This window comes from Canis aureus, chromosome 33, assembly GCF_053574225.1.
Source record: "Canis aureus isolate CA01 chromosome 33, VMU_Caureus_v.1.0, whole genome shotgun sequence".
Classification (NCBI taxonomy): Eukaryota; Metazoa; Chordata; class Mammalia; order Carnivora; family Canidae; genus Canis; species Canis aureus.
In genome coordinates this window covers 12,582,340-12,603,772 of record NC_135643.1, presented here as the reverse complement: position 1 = coordinate 12,603,772, position 21,433 = coordinate 12,582,340, and the positions used below count along the sequence as shown (strand labels likewise).

The 21,433-nt window shown below is 37.2% G+C and overlaps 1 protein-coding gene across 6 annotated transcripts in view; it reads left to right on the top strand.

Moving 5' to 3' along the window:
* FAM13A (family with sequence similarity 13 member A) overlaps positions 1-21,433 on the top strand; it is a 336,858-nt gene that overhangs the window by 8,767 nt on the left and 306,658 nt on the right. The window contains exon 1 of one of the 6 annotated variants that reach the window (XM_077882853.1): positions 17,524-17,782. The exons of the other annotated variants lie outside the window; for them this stretch is intronic. Coding sequence (XP_077738979.1) covers positions 17,708-17,782 — 75 coding nt within the window. The 5' untranslated portion in view covers positions 17,524-17,707. Of the gene's footprint in view, positions 1-17,523; positions 17,783-21,433 lie in introns of those variants that run through there. 6 annotated transcript variants of the gene reach the window in all.

Here is a 21,433-nt window from a genome sequence, read left to right as displayed (position 1 = left end):
GTGCACGCGCACACATGCGTGTTATGTTTATCAGGGATGTTGGTCTGGTCTGTAGTTTCCTTTTTTTTATTGTATGTTTTTGACTGGTTTTGGTATCAGGGTATTGCTGATCTTGTATAATGTATTTGGAAGCTTTCCCTGTTCTTCTGTTTTTTTTTTTTTTTTTTTCATTATACTGGCTAGCTCCATCCATATTGTTGCAAATGGCAAGATTTTTTTCTTTTTTATGGTTGAATAATATTGTATATACCACATTTTTTTTATCCATTCATCTATTGATGGACACTTGGTTTGCTTCCATAGTTTGGCTATTGTAAATAATGCTGTAGTAAGCATAGGGGTGCATATATGCCTTCAAATTATTGTTTTGGTATCCTTTGAGTAAATACTCAGTAGCGTGATTATTAATCATAGGTAGTTCTATTTTTAATTTCTTGAGGAATTTCCATACTGTTTTCCACAGTGGCTGCACTATTTTCAATCCTACCAGCAGAGCACAGCGGTACCTTTTTCTCATCATCCTCACCAACAATTGTTGTTTCCTGAGTTTCTGGTTTTAGCCATTCTGACAGGTGTGAGGGGATATCACTTTGTAGTTTTGATTTGCATGTCCCTGTTGAGTGATGTTGAACATATTTTCATGTGCCTGTTTGCCATCTGTATGCCTTTGCAAAAATGTCTGTTCACGTCTTTTGTCCGTTTTTTTCATTGGATTATTTGGGTTTGTTTGTTGAATTGTGTAAGTTCCTTATATATTTTGGATACTAACCCTTTGCTGGATATGTCCTCTGCAAATATCTTATCCCATTCAGTAGGTTGTCTATTAGATTGTTGATTGTTTCCTTTGCTGTGCAGAAGCTTTTTATTTCGATACAGTTCCAATAGTTACTTTTGTTTTTGTTGTCCTTGCCTTAGGAGACCTATCTAGAAAAATGTCAGTATGGCCGACATCAGAGAAATTACTGCCTATGCTCTCTTTTTTTTTTTTTTTTTTTAAAGATTTTATTTATTTATGATAGTCACAGAGAGAGAGAGAGAGAGAGAGAGAGGCAGAGACACAGGCAGAGGGAGAAGCAGGCTCCATGCACCGGGAGCCTGACGTGGGATTCGATCCCGCGTCTCCAGGATCGCGCCCTGGGCCAAAGGCAGGCGCCAAACCGCTGCGCCACCCAGGGATCCCTGCCTATGCTCTCTTATAGGATTTTTCTGGTTTCAGGTCTCATACACATCTCATACACTGGATCTAAACTTCAGCCCAAGTTTAAGTCCTCAATTCATTCTGAATTTGTTTTTGTGTATGCTATAAGAAAGTGGCCTGTTTCTTTCTTTTGCATTTACTTGTCCGGTTTTCCCAATACTATTTGTTGAAGAGACTGTTTTTTCTCCATTGCATATTCTTGCCTCGTCTGTTGAAAATTAATTGACCATATAATTGTGGGTTTATTTCTGGGCTTTCTATTCTGTTCCATTGATCTCTGTGTCTGTTTTTGTGTCAGTACCATACTGTTTTAATTACTGCAGCTTTGTAATATAACTTGAAGTCTGGATTATGATTCCTCCATTTTGGGGGAGGGGGTTGGTTTTTGTTTTTTGAGATGGCCTTAGCTACTTGGGGTCTTCTGGTTTCATACAAATTTTTTGTTTGTTGTAGGTCTGTGAAAAATACTGTTGGTGTTTTGGTAGGCATTGCATTAAATCTATAGATTGCTTTGGATTGTATAGACATTTTATCAATATCTGTTTTTCTAACCCATGAGCATGGAACATAGTTCTGTTTCTTTTCATCATCATGAATTTTTTTTATCAATGTTTTATAGCTTTCAGAGTACAAGTCTTTCATCTCTTTGGTAAGTTTGTTCCTAGCTATTTTATTCTTTTTTTGGTGCAATTGTAAATGGGATTGATTTCTTAATTTCATTTTCTGTTGCTTCATTATTAGTGTATGAGAATGCAACTAGTTTCTGTACATTGATTTTTGAATACTGCAATTTTACTGAATTTATCAACTCAGTTTGTTTGCTGGAGTCCTTGGGTTTTCTATAGTATTATGTCATCTCCTAATAGTGAACGTTTTACTTCTTCCTTCATCCATAATTTGGGTACCTTTTATTTCTTTTTGTTTGTTGTCTGATTTTTGGAAGGATCTGGTTATAGTTTTATCAATTTTGTTGATCTTTTCAAAGAACCAGCTCCTGGTTTCATTGATCTGTTCTATTGCATTTTTTGTTTTGTTTTGTTTTGTTTAGTTTCTCTGTCATTTATTTCTGCCCTAATCTTTATTATTTCCTTCCCTCTGCTGGTCTTATTTTTTGTTCTTTTGCTAGCTCCTTTAAGTGGAAGGTTGGGTTGTTTGAAATGTTTTGTGTGTTGAGGTAGGCCTATATTGCTATAAACTTCCTTATTAGAACAATTTTTGCTGAAACCCCAAAATTTTAAATCTTTTAAAATTTGTTGAGATTTGTTTTATGGTCTAATATGTGATGTATTCTGGAGAATATTTCATGTGCACATGAGAAGAATATGTATTCTGCTATTTTAGGATGGAATATTCTGAATATGTTAAATCCATCTGTTTCAGTGTGTCCTTCAGCCACTGTTTCCTTGTTGATTTTCCGTCTGGATGATCTTTTCATTGATGTGAATAGGGTGGTAAAGTCCCCTACTATTATTGATACTACCAAATAGTTCCTTTATTTTTATTGGACATTTTATGTATTTGCTCCTTTGTTGGGTGCATAAATATGTGCAATTGTTATCTTGTTGGATTGTACCCTTCATGATTATATAGTGTCCTTCTTTGTTTCTTGTGACAGTCTTTGTTTTAAAGTCTATTTGGGGGTACCTGGGTAGATGAGTCAATTAAGCATCTCATTCTTGATTTCAGCTCAGGTCATGATCTCAGGGTCCTGGGATTGAGCCCTGCATCTGACTCCCTGCTCAGGAGTCTGCTTCTCCCCTTCCCTCTGCTCCTGCTCCACTTGTGTTCTCTCTCTCTCAAATAAAATCTTAAAAAAAAATAAAAATAGTCTATTTTGTCTAAGTATTGTTACCCTGTCTTTCTTTTGACACCCATTTGCATGATAAATATTTCTCTATCTCCTCACTTTCAATCTGCAGGTATCTTTAGTTCTGAAATGAGTCTTTTGTAGGCAGCATATAGATGGGTCTTGCTTTGTTATCTACTCCATCACCCTATGCCTTTTGATTGGAGTATTTAGTCCACTTATATTCAAGGTAATTATTGATAGATATGTATTTGTTGCTATTTTGTTACTTGTTTTGTGGTTATTTTTGTAGTTTTTCTTTGATCCTTCACTTGCTTTCTTTCATAGTTCATTGGCTTTCTTTAGAAAAGAGAGATACTTGATTCTCTTTTTTCTTTGCATGTATATTACTGGTTTTTGACTTGTTATAATTAGGTTTGTATATACCATCTTCTGCATATAGCAGTGTATATTAAGTTAATTTCAAGCCTATTCTTTTCTCCTCTCTGCCCCACATTTTAGGTACATGGTAATATTTTATATCCATTTATTTTGTGAGTCTTTTGATTTTACAGATATACTTATTTTATTGCTTCTGTGTTTCCCACTTTTCATACTCATGGTCTTTCCTTTCCACTCAGAATCATCTTTTCTTGGAGGGCTGGTTTAGTGGTCATGAAATCCTTTAGCTTTTGTTTAATTCTTTATCTTTCCTTCTAATCTGAATATTAACATTGCTGGATAGAGTATTCTTGGCTGCATATTTTTCCCTTTTGGTACTTTGAAAATGTCATGCTTCTCTCTTCTGGCTTGCAAAGTTTCTGCTGAAACATCTACTGAAAGCCTTATTGGCGGGGGGGGGGGGGGGGGTAGTTCCCTTGTATGTAACTATCTTCTTTTCTCTCTCTGCTTTTAAAATTCTCTCTTTATTATTACTTTTGCCATTTTAATTACTATGTATCTTGGTGTGGACCTCCTAGGGTAGATTTTTCAGGGGACTCTTTGTGCCTTCTAGATCTGGATATCTGTTTATTTCCCCCAAATTAGTAGCTTTCAGTTGTTATGTCTCCAAATAAATTTTCTGACCCCTTTTTTCCTCATTCTTCTGAGATCTCTAGAATGCTAATGCTATGCTTGATGGAGTTAGAGTTTTCTAAATTCTCATTTTGTATAATTTTTTTTTCTCACCTGCTTAGCTTAATTACAATTCATTACTCTATCTTCTAGGTCATTGATTTGTTGTTTTGCTTCCTCTAGCCTGCTATTTATTCCCTGTTGTGTATTTTAAATTTCATTTATTGTATTCTTCACCTCTGATTGGTTCTTTTGTAATCTTTGTTAAGGATCTCACAAATGTCCTCCACTCTTTTCAAGTACAGTGAGTGTCTTTATGATCATTACTTTAAATCTCTGTCTAGCATATTACTTATTTGCATTTCATTTAGGTCCCTTGCTATGATTTTTGTCCTGTTATTTCTTTTGGAATATAATCCTCTGTCTCCTCATTTTGTCTAACTGTGTCTGTTTCTCTGTGTTAGGAAAGTCAGCTATGCTTCCTGCTCTTGAAAGTAATGGCTTAATGAAGAAGAGATCCTATAGTGCCCTGCAGTGCACTATTTCTTGTCCCTTAGATCCTGGCATTTCTGGGAGTGTCTCCTGTGTGTGTTGCATGTGCCCTTCTGTTGTGCCTTGGCTGCTTTTGCTTACAGTTTAGTCTACTGCAGAGTCTCTCTTTGCCTGTTATGGCAGTGTTTGGTTCCTGGCCTGACTGCATAGTTTTTAAAATGTGTGTGCTGGTCTGTTTGTGAAACGGCACCTGCTGCCACTTGCATAAGGTCTGGGTATGGGCATGGGGCAGGTGCAATTTTAACAAGGTGTGCTGTGGACTTCCACAGAGCCTGCTACAATTCCACTACTGCCATCTGGACCAAGGCCTCATAAAACATGCTCATCAGGAGAAGTGGAATTGGCAGGATTTGCACTGCTTTTCTGGGTGAGGGGGACCCTTGTCAACGGAACTGAGGCAAGCATGACTGGAAATGGCTTATTTATTGAAGTGTATGGGAGCAGGACTTGATGTAAGCAAGTTAAATAGCGAATGTCAGCGTGCTGGTTCCGGCAGGCTGTATGTTTATGCTAAAGGGCAAAAGAGGGAATTGGTGCCTTCCAATTTCTTTGTTCTTGGAGGAGTCTTCCTGGGATCTCTGCCTCTTCAGAACGGGCTCTGAGATGAGTAAATAGCTTTCTCCCATACGCCCCAGGAGTTTTTCAAACAACTGCTTCTCTGCTGTATCTTCAGAGGGCTGGAGGGCTCTTCGTGGTGCTGTCTTTTTAAGGGCACAGATTCAGTTTCTAATTGCCTTCCAGGCTTTCCCAAAACCAAGCGGCTGAATTTTAAAATTTAAGTCCTGCTGGTTATAAGAACTCAAAAAATCGGGTCCCCCTTGCTTTCAAAGCCAAATGTCATGGGGCTTCATTTTCCCTGTAGAGGCTTCCAGGTATGATAGCCTGTTTCTTGCCCTTCTCCATGCCTGTGTACCCAACCCCCACTAACGCCCCCCTCCGCAGTCCATTTCACTTCCCATTATGTCTCCACCCTTCCAACCCTCTTTGATGTGGCCCCTTCTCCACCTTTAGTCGTGGAGTTTGTTCTGCCAGTCTTCAGGTCATCTTCTGGGTTATTTATACTGGTGTAAGTGTTATCTTGTGTCTGTGGGATGAGGTGAGTTTGGGGTCCTCTAACTCTGCCATCTTCCCACACTCCCTGGTTTGAGGCTCTTTGATGTAAATGACTAAGAAATTGATTCATCTCAGTTTGCAGAAGTTCAGTGCTTGATCGGTAGGAATTTTGCTGTAGTCTAATGAAGAACATTGTTACATATAAAATAGAGATGTAACATCAATTAATTTCTGTAAATAATAAACTATTACAGCTATAGTCGTGAGATGTTACTATTAAATAGTTAACTGCCATATGAATGCCCAGGAATCCTATAGTAGCGCTCCCTCCATCTTTCCTAACAGTCCATGACAGCCTACCATATTAGAACTCATGAGTTTTAAGGCTTCCAGGAATATGTTATATCCATTAAAAATAATCCACTGGAGAGAAACATAGTCTGCAATAGTACATGGAACATGGTATTATCTTAGTAAATATTTGATTGTTAAATGAGTAAATGGAGTTTTGAGTTTATATTCTGTTTGTATATACACCTTACCAGCTGTGTGGGCAAGTAGTTTGGTTTCTGAGTTTCATTTTTTTTTTCTCTAAAGTGGGAATGTCAGCCTTTATATCCTAGCTTTTTAAAATGTTGGTTGAGATAATATAGGTACATGTGTTTAATAATTGATATATTTTTAAAAACTCTCAAGGTACTTCTTTTGTTCCAATATTTTTCTCAGTTGGAATATTGGTTTACAGTTTATACCTTGTAACTGGCATTGATGTTCAGATGTTCATAATGTTATTACCCTTAGTCTAGTCATAATTAGAAACCAAGTACATTCCAAACAGGAATTTACTTTTCTTTATTTCATGCATTTGTGAAAACATAGGACTCAGCATAGGTTTGAAACCTTACTTTGCCCATTATTGGCTGTGTAAATCTGAACCTCCCTGGAACCTCAGTCTCATTTGAGAAACATAAATAACATGTATGTGGTGAAATTGTCATAACTAAATGAGAATATATGTGAAGGCCTTTAGAGATAAAAAATTATTAGTAACTCCTCCCTATACTCCATTCATGAGGTTAAACATCTTTTAATTCTAGTTCTGGAAATTGTTCCATTAATAGAAATATTTCCTTATTCATATATATGTGTGTGTATACATATGTATACCTGTATATATGTATTATGTATTATATATAGCAAAAGGGTTTTTTTTACTTACTGGATTTTTAAAAAATATATTAACTGTATTTATCACAGTCATACAATAGGTCAGGGTCATTACATGATTGTATTTTAAGAGTAGATTTTTGTTTAAAAAGTTGAAAGTAATTGCCTCAAGAATTTCAGCTTAACTTTTATTCAGAGGTAAGATTTGAAAAAACTTAGTGGACTCTTCCTTGTTAAAAAAAAAAAAAAAGTTGAAAATGAAGAACTCAAATATTAGGGACTACAAACCTATCTTTCCGTGAGCACTATGCTCCTGCCTATTCTTCTGTCTTATATATTAAGATATATATTCTTAATAAAATTATAGGTTATAATTTAAACTTCTTATAGGAATAAAAATCATTATATATTTTTTTCTTCCATTTTATTAAGATAAAACAGACATACAACAATATAAATTTTAGATGTACATTTGATAATATATATGTTGCTAAATGATCACCATAGTAAGTTTATTTAGCATCCATCACCTCACATCCCTTTACAATTTTTTTTCTTGTGAAGAGAACTTTTAAGATTCACTCAGTAGCTTTCATATATAGAGTGCAGTATTAATTATAGTCACTATGCTGAACATTACATTTGCAGGACTTATGAATGGAAGTTTGTACCTTTGACTACCTTCACCTGTTTTTCCACACTATCATTTTTTACTCTTTTTCTTTTTTTTTCCAGATCTCTGGATTTTTTTTTTTCCTTTAAAATGCCTTACAAATCATGTCTATGCTCACACAGTTCAATTCTTTTTCTGATGACACTCATGGGATCCTATTTCTTGTCCTGACTTTTTAAGTGGGTCCTAAAGTGCTTCCAGTAACAACCAAAGATTTATCACCACACATTTAATGCATTAATTGTACAAATATTTGTTGTGAGGCTTGAAAGGAAATACAATAAGAATATTACTCTGTCCTCAAAATATTTCAATCTAGAAAGATAGATTTGCAAACAACAGTGCTACGTGTAAATATTTTACGAGTGGTTTAAACCAGGCATATGTGCACACAGAAGAGTGGTGTTAGTCAGGAATGCTAGTGACAGTGGTGCTGGGCATTGAGGTATATATATATATCTATGTGTATCCATATATGTATATATACATATATGTATATGTATAGCTCATACATATATGAGTTCCCAAATAAGAGGGAAACAAAGACATTTCCGGTAAGTACGAGATCATAAACAAAGTTTCTGAAGTGTGACAGTGCACGCCTTATTTAATTTAAAGAACAGCAAAATATTGTTTCCTATCAGTGCTATAACAAATTACCAGAAATTTAGTGACTTACAACAACACAACTTATTATCTTACTGTTCTGGAGATCAGAAATCTGAAATCAGTTTCACTGGACTAAAATCAACATTCTTCTTGGTACTCTAGATGAGTTCTTATATTTTCCAGCTTCTAGAGGCCATCTTCATTCCTTTGTTTATGGTTTCTTCCTCCATCTTCAAGCCAGCAGCTTTGGATCTTCACATCTCTCTGACTAAAATTGCTGCTTGTATCCTGACAGCTCCTCTATTTCTGACCCTCCAGCCTCCTTATTATAAGGACCCATATGATTAGATTGAGGGAGATAATCCAGGACAATCTTCCCATCTCAAGATCTGTAACTTAAATACATCTGCAGAATCCCATTAACAATGCAAGGTAATCTTTTTACAAGTTTTGGGGACTAGGAAGTGGATCTATTTGGGGGCCATTATCCAGCCCACCACACCCAAGAAGACTAGAATGTAAGGTATAAAATGGGGATAAAGCTAGTATGGAATTCGATTTTGAAAAACTTTGAAAGCCATGATAAGGAGTTTGGAACTTAATTTTTAGGCCAGCAGTTTTTATTCTTTAAAAAAGTTAAAAATATGAAGATGGATGCTCAGTTCCATGTACATACACTCAAAATTCAAATATAAGTACTTGAATGATCATAGGTCACTTGAAACTAATATATGGAGTCTTTAGACCTAAAAAGAAAAAAAAAACAATCAGAAAAGTAACATAATCAAATCTGTTTCAGAAGTGTAGTTAGTAGTATACGGTTGGTTGCCAATGTCCTTATACCAAAGGAATGCTGATGAGGCACAACATTTAAAAAATTTTAATTTAAAAAAAATGGCTGCAAGAACACAGAGGAAATTGAAAATTTTTTCAGGGGTGCCTGGGTGGATCAGTCAGTTAAGTGTCTACCTTTGGCTCAGGTCATGATCCTAGGGTTCTGGGATTGAGCCCTGTGTCTGGCTCCCCACACAGCTGGGAGTCTGCTTCTCCCTCTTCCACGGCCCCTTCCCCCAGCCCCCACTTTTTGTAACCATTTTGAATATATTAAAATAAAACTTATTTATAAAACCTAAAATTTGTGTTTCTATAAAGCTTCCCATTAAGGATGTGGTGGTCCAGAATATCTCCTGGTGGAGTGTTTTGAGATGGTTGACATATGCCTTCTCAGGTCCTCCTCTCATAAACTAGTCCACAGGACCTTGTACTGGAGTTAGAGGTAGAGGAATGAAGCCTGGTTGCCAAGTTGAAAATACACAGAGCAGGCAGTGAAAAAGAAAGTCCCTTCTTCCAATGAAGAGAGACTTTTTAGTGAAGGACCATATCCAAATGCCATCTGCTGGGAGAGATGTTTGGAAAAGCCCCTAATGATATCATGGACTTTGATTTGTGTTCTAGTGGCATTATCCTTTTCGTAAAGTTACAGATCAATTCATCTAGGTCTGAATATTTAGATTTTTCTTCTGCTAGTTCTTTTTCTTTAAAATATATTTTGCCCTCAAGTACAGAATTGGACCCATTTAGCTTTTTGCCCAGTTCCTCCCCTCTTGCCATTCTTGATCACCCCTCATGAAGGCTGTGATCTCTTAAAGATGATCCTAGGTTATCCTACTTTCTCCTAAGGTAGTTAAACTTTAAGAATTTTACATTCCAAATAGTTTGATAAATTGTACACTCAGTTTTTTCCCCTTAATAGAGTTGATATTAATGAGTGAAAACTTCAGCCAAGATGAGAGAGCAATACAAAATCTGAGGATCATTGACTATGCCTTCATCCCCCAAAGGAAGTCTGAAGTGATGAAGACTGGAATTTCATGTTTTCAGCTCCCATAATCTTGTATAGCTTTTTTTTGGAGTGCTGAAGCTTGATCATGAGGCTGCCCAAAGTCCTTCCATGATACCAAAGTCCATCACTGAGCTATCTCTGGTTGCCAGTGTCCCACAGAATCACAACAAATCACGCAAGACACCCACAGCTTCTGCTCAGAATCAAGCATGCCTCCACATATTTACCACTTACAACATTCCTTATTCCTTTTAGTAGATCCAATTTTTCCATCTGGTATCACTTCCCTTCACCCAAAGAGTGCCTTTTAGCATTTCTTATAGTGTGAATCTACTGATGACAAATTCACTCAGCTTTCATCTATCTGAAAATGTTTTTATTTCACCTTCAATTTCTGAAGAATATTTTCTTTGGATATGTAATTTTAGTTTTGTAAGAGTTTCTTTGCCTCCCTCCACCCCCTTCAAAACACTTTAGACCTATCAGGCCATTATTTTCTGGTCTCCAGTATTTCCAAGTTGTCATTCCTATTGTTTCGTTAAAGTAAGGATCTTTCTCTGGTTTACTTCTAAGGTTTTTTTTCTTTAACTCTCATTGTTAGCACTGTTGAGAGGTTTTCTTTATCCTTCTAGCGGCTTATAGAGCTGAGGGTTAATGTTTGTTATAAGTTTTGAAAAATTTCAGCTCTTAGTTTCAAAAAAATTTTTACTCCAATTCTTGCTCTAATCTCCTTCTAATTAGACTATATTGATATTCTCCATATTACTGACATTCTTTTTTTAAAATATTCTACATGCAAAGATGAAAGTCTTGATTTCTCCCTTAGGATCCTGGTAGAGGGGGTCCTTCCAGTGCCTTGGTAGCACCCTTTGCTGTCACCTCCCTTAGCTCCAGTTTTCCCAAAACACTTTTAAGAGTGAAAAGGAATGGTATGAATAACTGCACTGAATCAACAAGCGTAAACTGGAACTTTTGCAAGGCAGACTAGAGTTTAAGGTACCCTACTTACTAGGTGCTATTTCATTGTCCTGGAAAACATTAAAATCATCCTTCATGCTTTTCTTGACTACATGACACCTCTTTTGCCTCTTATATAAAGTCAGTTATCCGTCTTCCATGTTCTTTCTACAAAGTTTGTGATTTATCTTTCAGTGTCTAAATTCAAGACCTTCTCCTCTCACCTGGGCAGTTATTAACAGGGTCCATTTATTTATGTTTCTTTCTTATTCTAGCATATTTTGTCAGACCTCAGATTAACCTGGCACTACTTTTGTCAAGCTATTTTCTATTGAAGAACCTACAAAGGTTCCTGATTGCTTGAGATCTTGCCTAGATTTCTTATTCAACTGTTTAAAGTGCCTGACTTTTCATGATGTCATTTTGTGTAATACATGGGCCCACATTAGAATGCCCTCTCCTTCCCCTGCTATTCAAATCAGTGACTTCTGTAGGAGTCAGCTCAACACCTGCCTTCTTGCAGCTGTAGCACCAATCATATCCATCCATCATATTTTTTTCTTGTCTTCAAATTCTTAAGTACTAAGAGCACATATTTCAATTTGACTATACAATTTAGTGTACTGAATTTACTAATTGGTAAATAAAAGTAAGACTCAAGTGCCTTCAGGGACCATGAATCAGTAATCATAAACTATGAAGTAGGCAGAGAAAGGAACAATGGGTATTAAAGTGTTCATATTGATTCCTAATAATAGTAATTCCTGCCTAGGTACATGGTCTTTCAAATCATTAGGCAGGTGAGACAGAATGGCCAAATAGAATACTTCCTCAAGATTTGCAAAAATTGTGTCTTAAAAAATTTTTTACGTATACTTCATAGCTCAAATAATATACCATTCTTCATACCTCCTCCTAGCCATAATTAGAATAGTAATAGCTGCACATTGTACATTAAGCACTTGTGAAATTTAGAAGTTAAATTATGGTTTTAGCAAATTTAATGAGAAAATAAATTGTTTTCGAAAGAAAATTTGGCTCTTGTCTTGCTTCCCACATCTGAGGAATGGACCTTCCCTTTCTCATCAGCACTCTTGCCCACTTATAGGACTGAGTCTGCTTCTCTCCTTCTGTGGACACTGGCAAAGTGGACCTGCTTTGGCTTCCAGGGAAGGATAAGGAATGGTATCCAGCAGTTCAGCCTTAGCCAGGAGACATGTCAAGAGTTAAGGTGAAGCTATAAGTAGGGCTGAAAAAATGGACATTATGCAAGCTAGTGAGGTAGTACTAGATGCAGGTCAAACAATGGGATTTAAAGACCCACAGAATTGGAAAGTCTAAACTAAAGGTGTGTCAAAGAATGTCCAGACCAACTCAATGTGCCTGACAAAAAGACAAAGCTAAATTTATTGACTCTCATAGTGAGGAAAAGCTCTGCTGGTCAGGCAAGGTCTTTTGAGTAGAACAGGCTGATGATAATTACGTAGGATTTTTGGAAAGTGGGAAATTAAGATTAGTAGTTTTTCAGAAGTGATGACATCATTGGAAGAAGAGTGGTTACTCAAATGAGACAGGTATTGACTGGTTGACACTCAAAGTCATATTAGAGTGAGCCCCTTCTTGATTGGGCTGTTACTGATACAGTGGTTTACTGAGGCAAGTTGCTGATTGATTGAACAGGTTTGAAATGAATTATGCTGGCTGTTTGTTTCCATGGCTACAGAACAATCGATCTTTTCCTGGGAGTATGGTATTTTTTTCCCTCAAATGGGGTGAAAATGTATCTAGATTTCAGAAATGGAATATGATCATTAGATTATGCACTCAAGAAAATATCAGTGAGGGTGACAAAACATGAGAGACACCTAACTCTGGGAAATGAACAAAGGGTAGTGGAAGGGGAGGTGGGCAAGGGGTTGGGGTGACTGGGTGATGGGCACTGAGGGGGGGGACACTTGGTGGGATGAGCACTGGGTGTTATGCTATATGTTGGCAAATTGAACTCCAATAAAAAATTAAAAAAAAAAAAAAGATTATGCACTAAACCTCTTTCTAGAGAATCCTTCACAAACTAATAGGAGAAGGTAAGAATAGGCCCAAGGCCAGATAATAGGGCAGTTGTAACAAAGTAGACTAATAAACCCAAGAAAGACCTACTTTCTGTTATTTTCCAAGGAACCAAGACCCATAGAATAGTCTTTCAGGGTTGTTACTGAATTAGCCTAGAACAAGGGTCAGCACACTTTTTCTGTAAAGGGTCCGATGGTAAATGTTTTGGGCCTTGTGAGCCATAGGGTTCAATCTCTATTGCAGATACAAACCTTGGCCACTGTAGTACCAAAGCAGTCATACAAATGTAAACTGTTGAGTGCAATCAGAGTTGGTCTGGAGTGGCTGGATTGGACCTGTGGAGGCCACATGTGGCTTGCAGGCTACAGATTGCTGACTCCTGATCTAGAACAAGTAATCTTTCCAGTGCATACATTCTAGGGAATCAAAAATCAAAATATATGAACCTCTCTGGTCAAGAGAGAGTACATAAATAATAAATAGTTGATGGCTGACTGACTTCTGATTGGAAGTCTGTCAGGTTGGATGCCATTGATTCTGATCAGGCCAGGATACTCCTTGAGAAATAACTGAGAAGTAGAGCTGGAGTATAGACAGACTGAGTTTAGGGGAAAAAGCCTCCAAGGTCCCATTTCCAGTGGACATCAGGTGGTTGATGCTGTCAGTGCCACCACCAGCACCGCACCCCAAGATACATGCTTGTCCCTGCTACATGGCCAGCAGTACTGTATCTGCTGACTGCTGCTATTCTTCTGACAACTGTTATTGCTACTCCAGTTGAAGAGATTGTGTCTTTTGAAAACTGATAGCTCTGCTAGCTAACATCAGAGAGCTTGACTTTGAAACATTTTTAGATTTGGGGGCTACAGGATAACCTGGCCTTTTTAGCTTCCTTCATCAGCCTTCCCCAGTTAGAGGGTCATTTGAATGACAGCATCCTGGGGCCTGACCATCAATTGTGAAGTCACCTTGACACCTTCCTCCAGGGAGCCCACGGATCTTGAAAATAGGACATCTTTTGTCCTGGTCCTGACCTGGTATGTCAGCATTTCTGGGAGTAATCATGGAACTAGCCCACCAGAGCTAACTATTCTGAAAAGTACTTTTTACAGTTCTTTTATTCTTTCTGGGGAAACAGCAACAGTTTATAGTTTAGCAAAACTTTTGGCTGTGGCTTTATGTATCTTAAGATTCTCTATAAATTAGTACTTAGGGATATATATGTATGCCAGCTCAGAGAACTTTCTGGAATTGGATTCTACTATCACTTGTGTCTATTGGAGGGGGAAGGAAAAATATTTCAGACTCTAATTTCAAATATATTCCATGGAGAAACATTGTTTGATGTGAAGAATGTTTTTTAGTGTCCTTTATTAAATGGCCTATTCAGAGTTTCTTTTTGCAGTAAAACGTAGTCATTACCAGGAATAGTTAAGGATAAAAATTTGTTTGCCATGGGACTAATTATACCTTATCATAGTATGTAAGTACTCGTGAAAATTAGGATTAAACTTTTGTTAACCTTATATAGCAAAACAGAAATGAGATGTTTATATATATATTAGAATAATAACACAAGGTATAATATTTTGATACTCTAACTTATTCTAACATTGCTGTTTTTGAAATCCATCATAAAAAACTGGGAAGCAGTAATAAAATTTTGAAAAAGATGAGAGAATGCTGTCTTTATCAGCTATTTAAATTATGAAGATACAGTTATTCAAATATTATGGGAGTGGAATAAAACAGACTATGGAAGAAAGAAAAAAACTAGATAGAATATATTAGCCTGAAAAAGACTCTGCATGATATGTGTGTATGCATATCAGAATTTAATATGTATGGACAGTATCATACTTGGGAAATGAAAAACTTGTCCCATAAATAGGGCAGAGTCATTTGGCTAGTGTATTAAAAACAAACTTGTTTTATACACACACAGGACTTTCAAAAACAGTAGCATATTTGAGAGTTTTTATTTCTTTCTCATGTAAGATTTTAATTGATGCAGCCTTGTTAATGCAGTCATATTCCACAAGGTCATTCAGAGGTCTAGGTCCCTTCCATCTATTCACTACTCTTTCCATCCCTGGGATTCTCTCGTCTCCATGGTGGAAATGAGGTCCACCTTCAATCCAGCCTGTGATGAAGAGGAAGGAAAGTAAATGTGGAGCAAGAGATTTCCTATGAAGCATGTGACACAGAAGTCCTACAGATCATATCCACTCACACTCTGTTAATGAGTACATGGTCATATGGCCCTATCTACTGGTATGAAAGATTGGGAAATGTAGACTGTAGGTGGACAACTATGGGCTCAGGCCCAACTAAAAGGAAGAAGGAGCTTGAATAGTATTAGAGATTGCATACTGGAGAAAGTTAACAGTGTGGGCCACAGTGGTTAAATGAAAAATAAAAATCAATTTAGATAGTCGTTTTTCATTATATTTTTTAAAATTTCCAAATAGATCTATAAACCAACCATCGGATAAGCATCCCAAATTGTTATTTTTAGGTACTATACTAAGTGCTTTTTATGAATTGTATCATTTAATCCTTAAAATGAGCTTATAAAAGAGACTTGGTAAGCTTCTATTTGATAAATGGACAAAGCAACACACAGAATAGGAAATGACTAATGAGGAATTTTCATATCTTTAATAATAAAAAAGAAATGTTTTAGAATGAGAAATCCTTTTCATTTATTAAATTAGGAAATATTTTATAAAATATTCAAACTCAGCATGAGTTGTAGGATGTAAACTACCAGAATCAAAGTATGTCAAAAGCCTTAGGACATGTTAATATTCTCTGTGATCCAGAAACTTCACTTTCTGGAGTCTTGACTAGAAAATAATCAGAAAGAGGATAAAGCATTACTTACAATCACATAGACACATAAAATCAGAAACCATGTAAATGTCTAAAAATGGGAGAATGACTAAAGAAACATATACAGAATGTAATATTGTAAGTGATGGGAATTGTTTTTACTGTTAACAGTATGGGAACATGCCTGTGATACAATGTTAAGTGGAAAAAAATCAAGACTTTTTTTTTTTTAAATAAAATGTTAAATGTTTCTAGGTATTCTCTGTTATTCTCTTTTATTACCTCATCTCTGCTTCTATTAGCGCCTCTGCAATTACTAATCAGAAAGCTTTATTTACTTATTTTCATTCCTCCCTCCTCCCATTGGATGATCCATGAAAGAAGGTACCAGGTGTTTCTTATCCTTGTATATTGTATAACCTAGTGCCTGACCCAGCGTAGGTAATAAATATTGGTTTAATAATGTTGGGGGAAGAACCTCTAGGTGACCTAATCTTCAGGCTTTTATTTTTCACCAAGGACCGGCAATATTTATATAATCAGAAAAAGAAGACACGTTTTTAATGTATTAGAAAAAGTGTGGGGCAGCCCAGGTGGCTCAGCGGTTTAGCGCTGCCTTAGGCCCAGGGTGTGATCCTGGAGACCTGGGATTGAGTCCCATGTCAGGCTCCCTGCATGGAATCTACTTCTCCCTCTGCCTGTATCTCTGCCTCTCTCTCTCTGTGTGTCTCTCATGAATAAATAAAATCTTTAAAAAAATGAAATGTACTTTGTCATGTCCTATGGCTTGCTTAACACAATTTTCTATTCTGGCTTTGCTGTGGGTACTGTTGGTTGAGCAGAAATACACAAAGTATCCGAGATTTGAAGGGAAGTATTGAGTGGAGAGCTGATTTCAGCTTTCCCTTGTCTTCCTATCCTATCCCCTAAAGATATAATATGTTATGTTTTGTTACTGGGGACAATTTAAGTCTTTTAAAATTGGAGGAAATGAAACTCCTCATGTAGTATTAGCCAGCATTCTCTTAAATGGTGCCACAAAAAAAGATTTGACAAAAAAGTGGTAGTAAAAAAACAGGACAGTTTCCTTCTGGCTTGCATGAAATGGACTTTTTAGCTCTCAGTTCAAATATTTGAGTATTGTAAAGTCTATCACGTTTTTCTAATGACACAGCATGTGAAGTAGAACATTGAAAGGTCAACCAGGGGCTATTTTCCAGACTATGAATCACACATATTGAATCGTGGAAGTCTGGAAGTCTGTTGTTTTATGTTTATCACCATTATATGTGAATAAGATAATTCAAAAGTAATTAGAAGTGGTAACAGTTACATAAAATAGAGTATTTTCATTTAGAACAATTGTGATAGAATAAAAATGGAGGGAAGAAATTTTTAGTAGAATTTCACTGGTTTCATAAGGGGCAATGGAATTGGAAAGTGCCTCAGAAAAGTGAGGAATGTGCCTGCAGATTGAAACCTGAGTGTGACTATGTGAGGTTTTCTTAGAAGTAGCACAAGGAAGCAAGTTTGCATTTTCACGTTTTGCACTTAGTCCTTAGTAATGAATACCACCAGGTGATCGTGTCTTCTGACCCGAGAAAGCTTGCATGTGGTATCTGGCAAGTCAGGTTTAAGAAAAAGATGTCAGCAACTTACGGCCCAGGTCACATGACATCCTCTACTTGCCAATACTAGACGCTCTGGATCAGATTTCAACTCCAGGCAGTCCTGCCAGCCATGTGGGTTCAGCCGAATGAGAAGCAAAACCACACTTCCGAAAATGTCAGGAGCTGCTCCTCGCTTGCTGTGAGGCCTCTGGATTAGGAGCTGTTTTTCAAAAGAAAGCATATCTACTGAATGGAATTTTAATATTTTGCTGTCATTTTGATGTTTTCATCTGGTCTTCATCACTTCTACGAGGCACTTCCTGCGAGAATGGGGGCAGGCGCTCTGGCCATCTGTGTGAGTACAGGCCGCCCCTGTCGTCTGTGGACACTGTGGGGCTGGGGAGAGGCCTGTGCCCTCCTGGTTGGGATGAGATGTTGACGGGATTTCGTCTTTACTTTCTGGGAGGTGGGGGAAGGTTTGCTCCTTACATTCCTATCTATTCAAATGGACACGAAGCAGTGTTTGGGGCAGCTTTCGGCCTTTTTGTCTGCTTGCCCTTCCAAAAAAGATGAAGGAAGATGCCTGCCTCTGAGAGTTTCCTTGGTTCAGTCAACGTGATTTGAAGTAGAGCACTCTCGAGCGAGGGGTTCAGACTTTGTTGTTACGAATGAGTTAAATACGAATGCTGAAATGCAGTTACTGGAAAAATCTAGTGGCTAGATTGAGAAAGAATTAAAATAACCACTAATTCGTTACTTCTGAGTATGTGTATGACCTTTTTCTATGCACATTTTTGTTTTCATTTAGTAATGCTAGAATTTGTTTCACTGTGGTTGCTGAAAGCCACGGGAAAGGAGCTTGTTCCATAAATGTTTGTGAATCCTTAATGGACTATAGAAATTTCTGGTTGTTATAATACAGCAGCATCAGTAAATAACACTGATGTAAAATCCATGGGGAAAATGTATATATTTCTAGGGCTGAATTAATGGATTTCAAAAGCAGTTCTGTTGGTGCTTATATATAACCTTTTGCAATAACCAAGTATTGTCAATTATACAATTCACAGAATGCTGTGATTTAAATTTTTATTTCAATAAATAAAATGCATATATAGTAAGCATACTTCTATGTCAGGCAGATACTGTATTCCAAGAGGGCATTTTATTTGTCTCAAAATGAGCTAAGTGAGAAAAATCTTATTCTTTATTATCAACTGCTCACTTCAAAAAATCTTACTCTATGTTATCAACTGTATCAACATATTTAGGTCAGATCTCTTTTTTTCTTAAAGTTTCAGAAACAGCTACAATTTGTTGTAGATTTTGATGGCATCCTAAAATATATAGAAATATCTGGGCAATTTTTTACACATATGCCCCAAATGGTCACCAGATGGTATATCAGCTCCACAGATTGAATTTTCTTAGTAAAACAGCCTCATTTCTGTGCTCAGAACTTTTCTGTGTCCTGTGTGACTGTCTCTGTGTCTCTTGTCCTTTTAGTCCTGAGATTTGTAGCATCCAGGTATCCAGCTGGTTATCTTTTTATCACAATGAGGACTTTTCTTCAAAATCTGATTTTTTTTTCTAAGATACTGAGCTTTTGTTTTACTGCATTATTCCAGCTTTATAAAACACTTTTTTTGTTTAAAGATTTTATGTATTTATTCATGAGTGACAGAGAGAGAAAGAGAGGCAGAGACAGAGGCAGAGGCAGAGGGAGAAGCAGGCTCCATGCAGGGAGCCTGATGTGGGACTCAATCCTGGGACCTCAGGACCACGCCCTGGGCCGAAGGCAGGAGCTAAACCACTGAGCCATGCAGGGATCTCCCAATAAAAGAAATACTTCAGGACTGGAAATGTGTAGAGGATGAGCCAGCAGATCGACCTGTTATGATATTTTGCAGTCCTCTCTGCCTGAGTAGATCCTTACTTCCTGCCCTTGGCCTGCGTGCATTGATCTCTACCTTGACGGGAATGCAGACTAACCCATGTATGAAACTCCATATTTTTCCTTAGTTTAATCCAAAGTATATACAAAATTTCATGTAAGGTTGACATAAAAATCCTACCATTTAAAAGATTATTTACTGTAGTAGAAGAGCAGTCTATTCCTATTCTTTAACTTCAGATTAGGCTTTGTGTTGGATCCCAGTTCTACTTACGAGGATATGTTTGTTTTTAGGAGTTTTCACATAGTATTTCTGGAAAAACATAGCTATTGGAGAACAAAATACTTTTTTTTAATGTTTGTGGTAGAAAAGTGGAGACTAATCACAAATAAAAATAAGTATAGGGGCTGACATACTTGTTTTTAGTTTGAGACTTCTTTACCTAGACATATGTTAACAACTGTTCAGGTATCCTGTTACTGAAGTTAGTACTTTTTTAAAAATTTTATTTTGTTTTATTTAAATTCAATTAACACAATGTATTATTAGTTTCAGAGGTAGAGTTCAGTGATTTATAAGTTGCATATAACACTCAGCGCTCATATCCTGTGCCCTCATTGATGCTTGTCACCCAGTTACCCCGTCCCCCACCGACCTCCCCTCCAGCAACCCTCAGTTTGTTTTCTTGTTCTTTTTTTTTTTTTTTTCTGTTTGTTTTCTATAGCTAAGTGTGTCTTATGGTTTGTCTCCCTCTGATTTTGTCTTAATTTTCCCTCACTTCTCCTATGGCCTTCTGTTTTGTTTCTTAAATTCCACATATGAGTGAAATTTTATAATGGTCTTTCTATGCTTGACTTATTTCATTTAGCACGATACCCTCTAGTTCCATCCATGTAATTCCAAGGGGCAAGATACCAGTTTTTTGATAGCTGAGTAATATTCCATTGTATATATACCACAGAAGACAGTTCTTTAGACAAGAGTATCAGACATTTGTGGTTATGTGTATGCACATGTACATATGTTGATGTGGGATATAGACTATTTCAAAGACACTACATTTCTATGTCCATTGACTAACCATCTTTCTCTTCCTCGTTCCATTTAGCTCTTTCATGTTTCTAGTGCTACTAATAAAACCATAATTGGCTCAAAATTTTACTTACATTACTACTTATATTTACAAAGAAATTGTAGCTTCTTCACTATTAACATCTATTTTTCCTCAATAAACCACACCCAGGCAGAATGAGAACCATACCTGCCAGTTAATATTGTCTTAGTCTCTTCTAGTTTTATTTTTATTTTTTTTTCAATTTTTACTTATTTATGATAGTCACACACACAGAGAGAGAGAGAGAGGCAGAGACATAGGCAGAGGGAGAAGCAGGCCCCATGCACCGGGAGCCCGACGTGGGATTTGATCCCGGGTTTCCAGGATCGTGCCCTGGGCCAAAGGCAGGCGCCAAACTGCTGCGCCACCCAGGGATCCCGTCTCTTCTAGTTTTAAATGTCACTTTGAGATGACTCAAACTATCTCAGGGGAATCTTGAGTCTTTCAGACCTCTTGCACCTCCTGTGTGGAATCTGAGTATTTAGAGGAAGCTGGGTTGAGAGTGGGAGCTGGCATATTCTAATGGCTGGAGAAAAAGGGACCTAGAGGGACGCCTGGGTGGCTCAATGGTTGAGTGTTTGCCTTCAGTTTAGGGCATAATCCAGGGTCCTAGGATAAAGTCCCAAATTGAGTCCTGTATCAGGCCCCCTGCAGGAGTCTGCTTCTCCCTCTGCCTGTGTCTCTGCCTTTCTCTCTCTCTCTCTCGTGAACAAATAAAAATAAAATATTTAAAAACGGGGGGTGAGGGGGGTGGTGCTTAGAATACATGTGTGTTGATTCTTATATTCTGGATATTCTTATATTCTGCTGAGTTCAGGTATCAAATCTTTGGTGAATTGGTGGGCAAGTTCTGTTGGTATTATCAGGGCCCTGCAGTCCAGTTCTCCTGACTTTGCCCCAATTTTGGTGCTGGGAACAATTCCAAGGATATCCTGAGCCTTTGTCCCTGACTTGAGCCCCTTCACTCCTGTAGCCTCACTACCTGGTATCCCCAGCT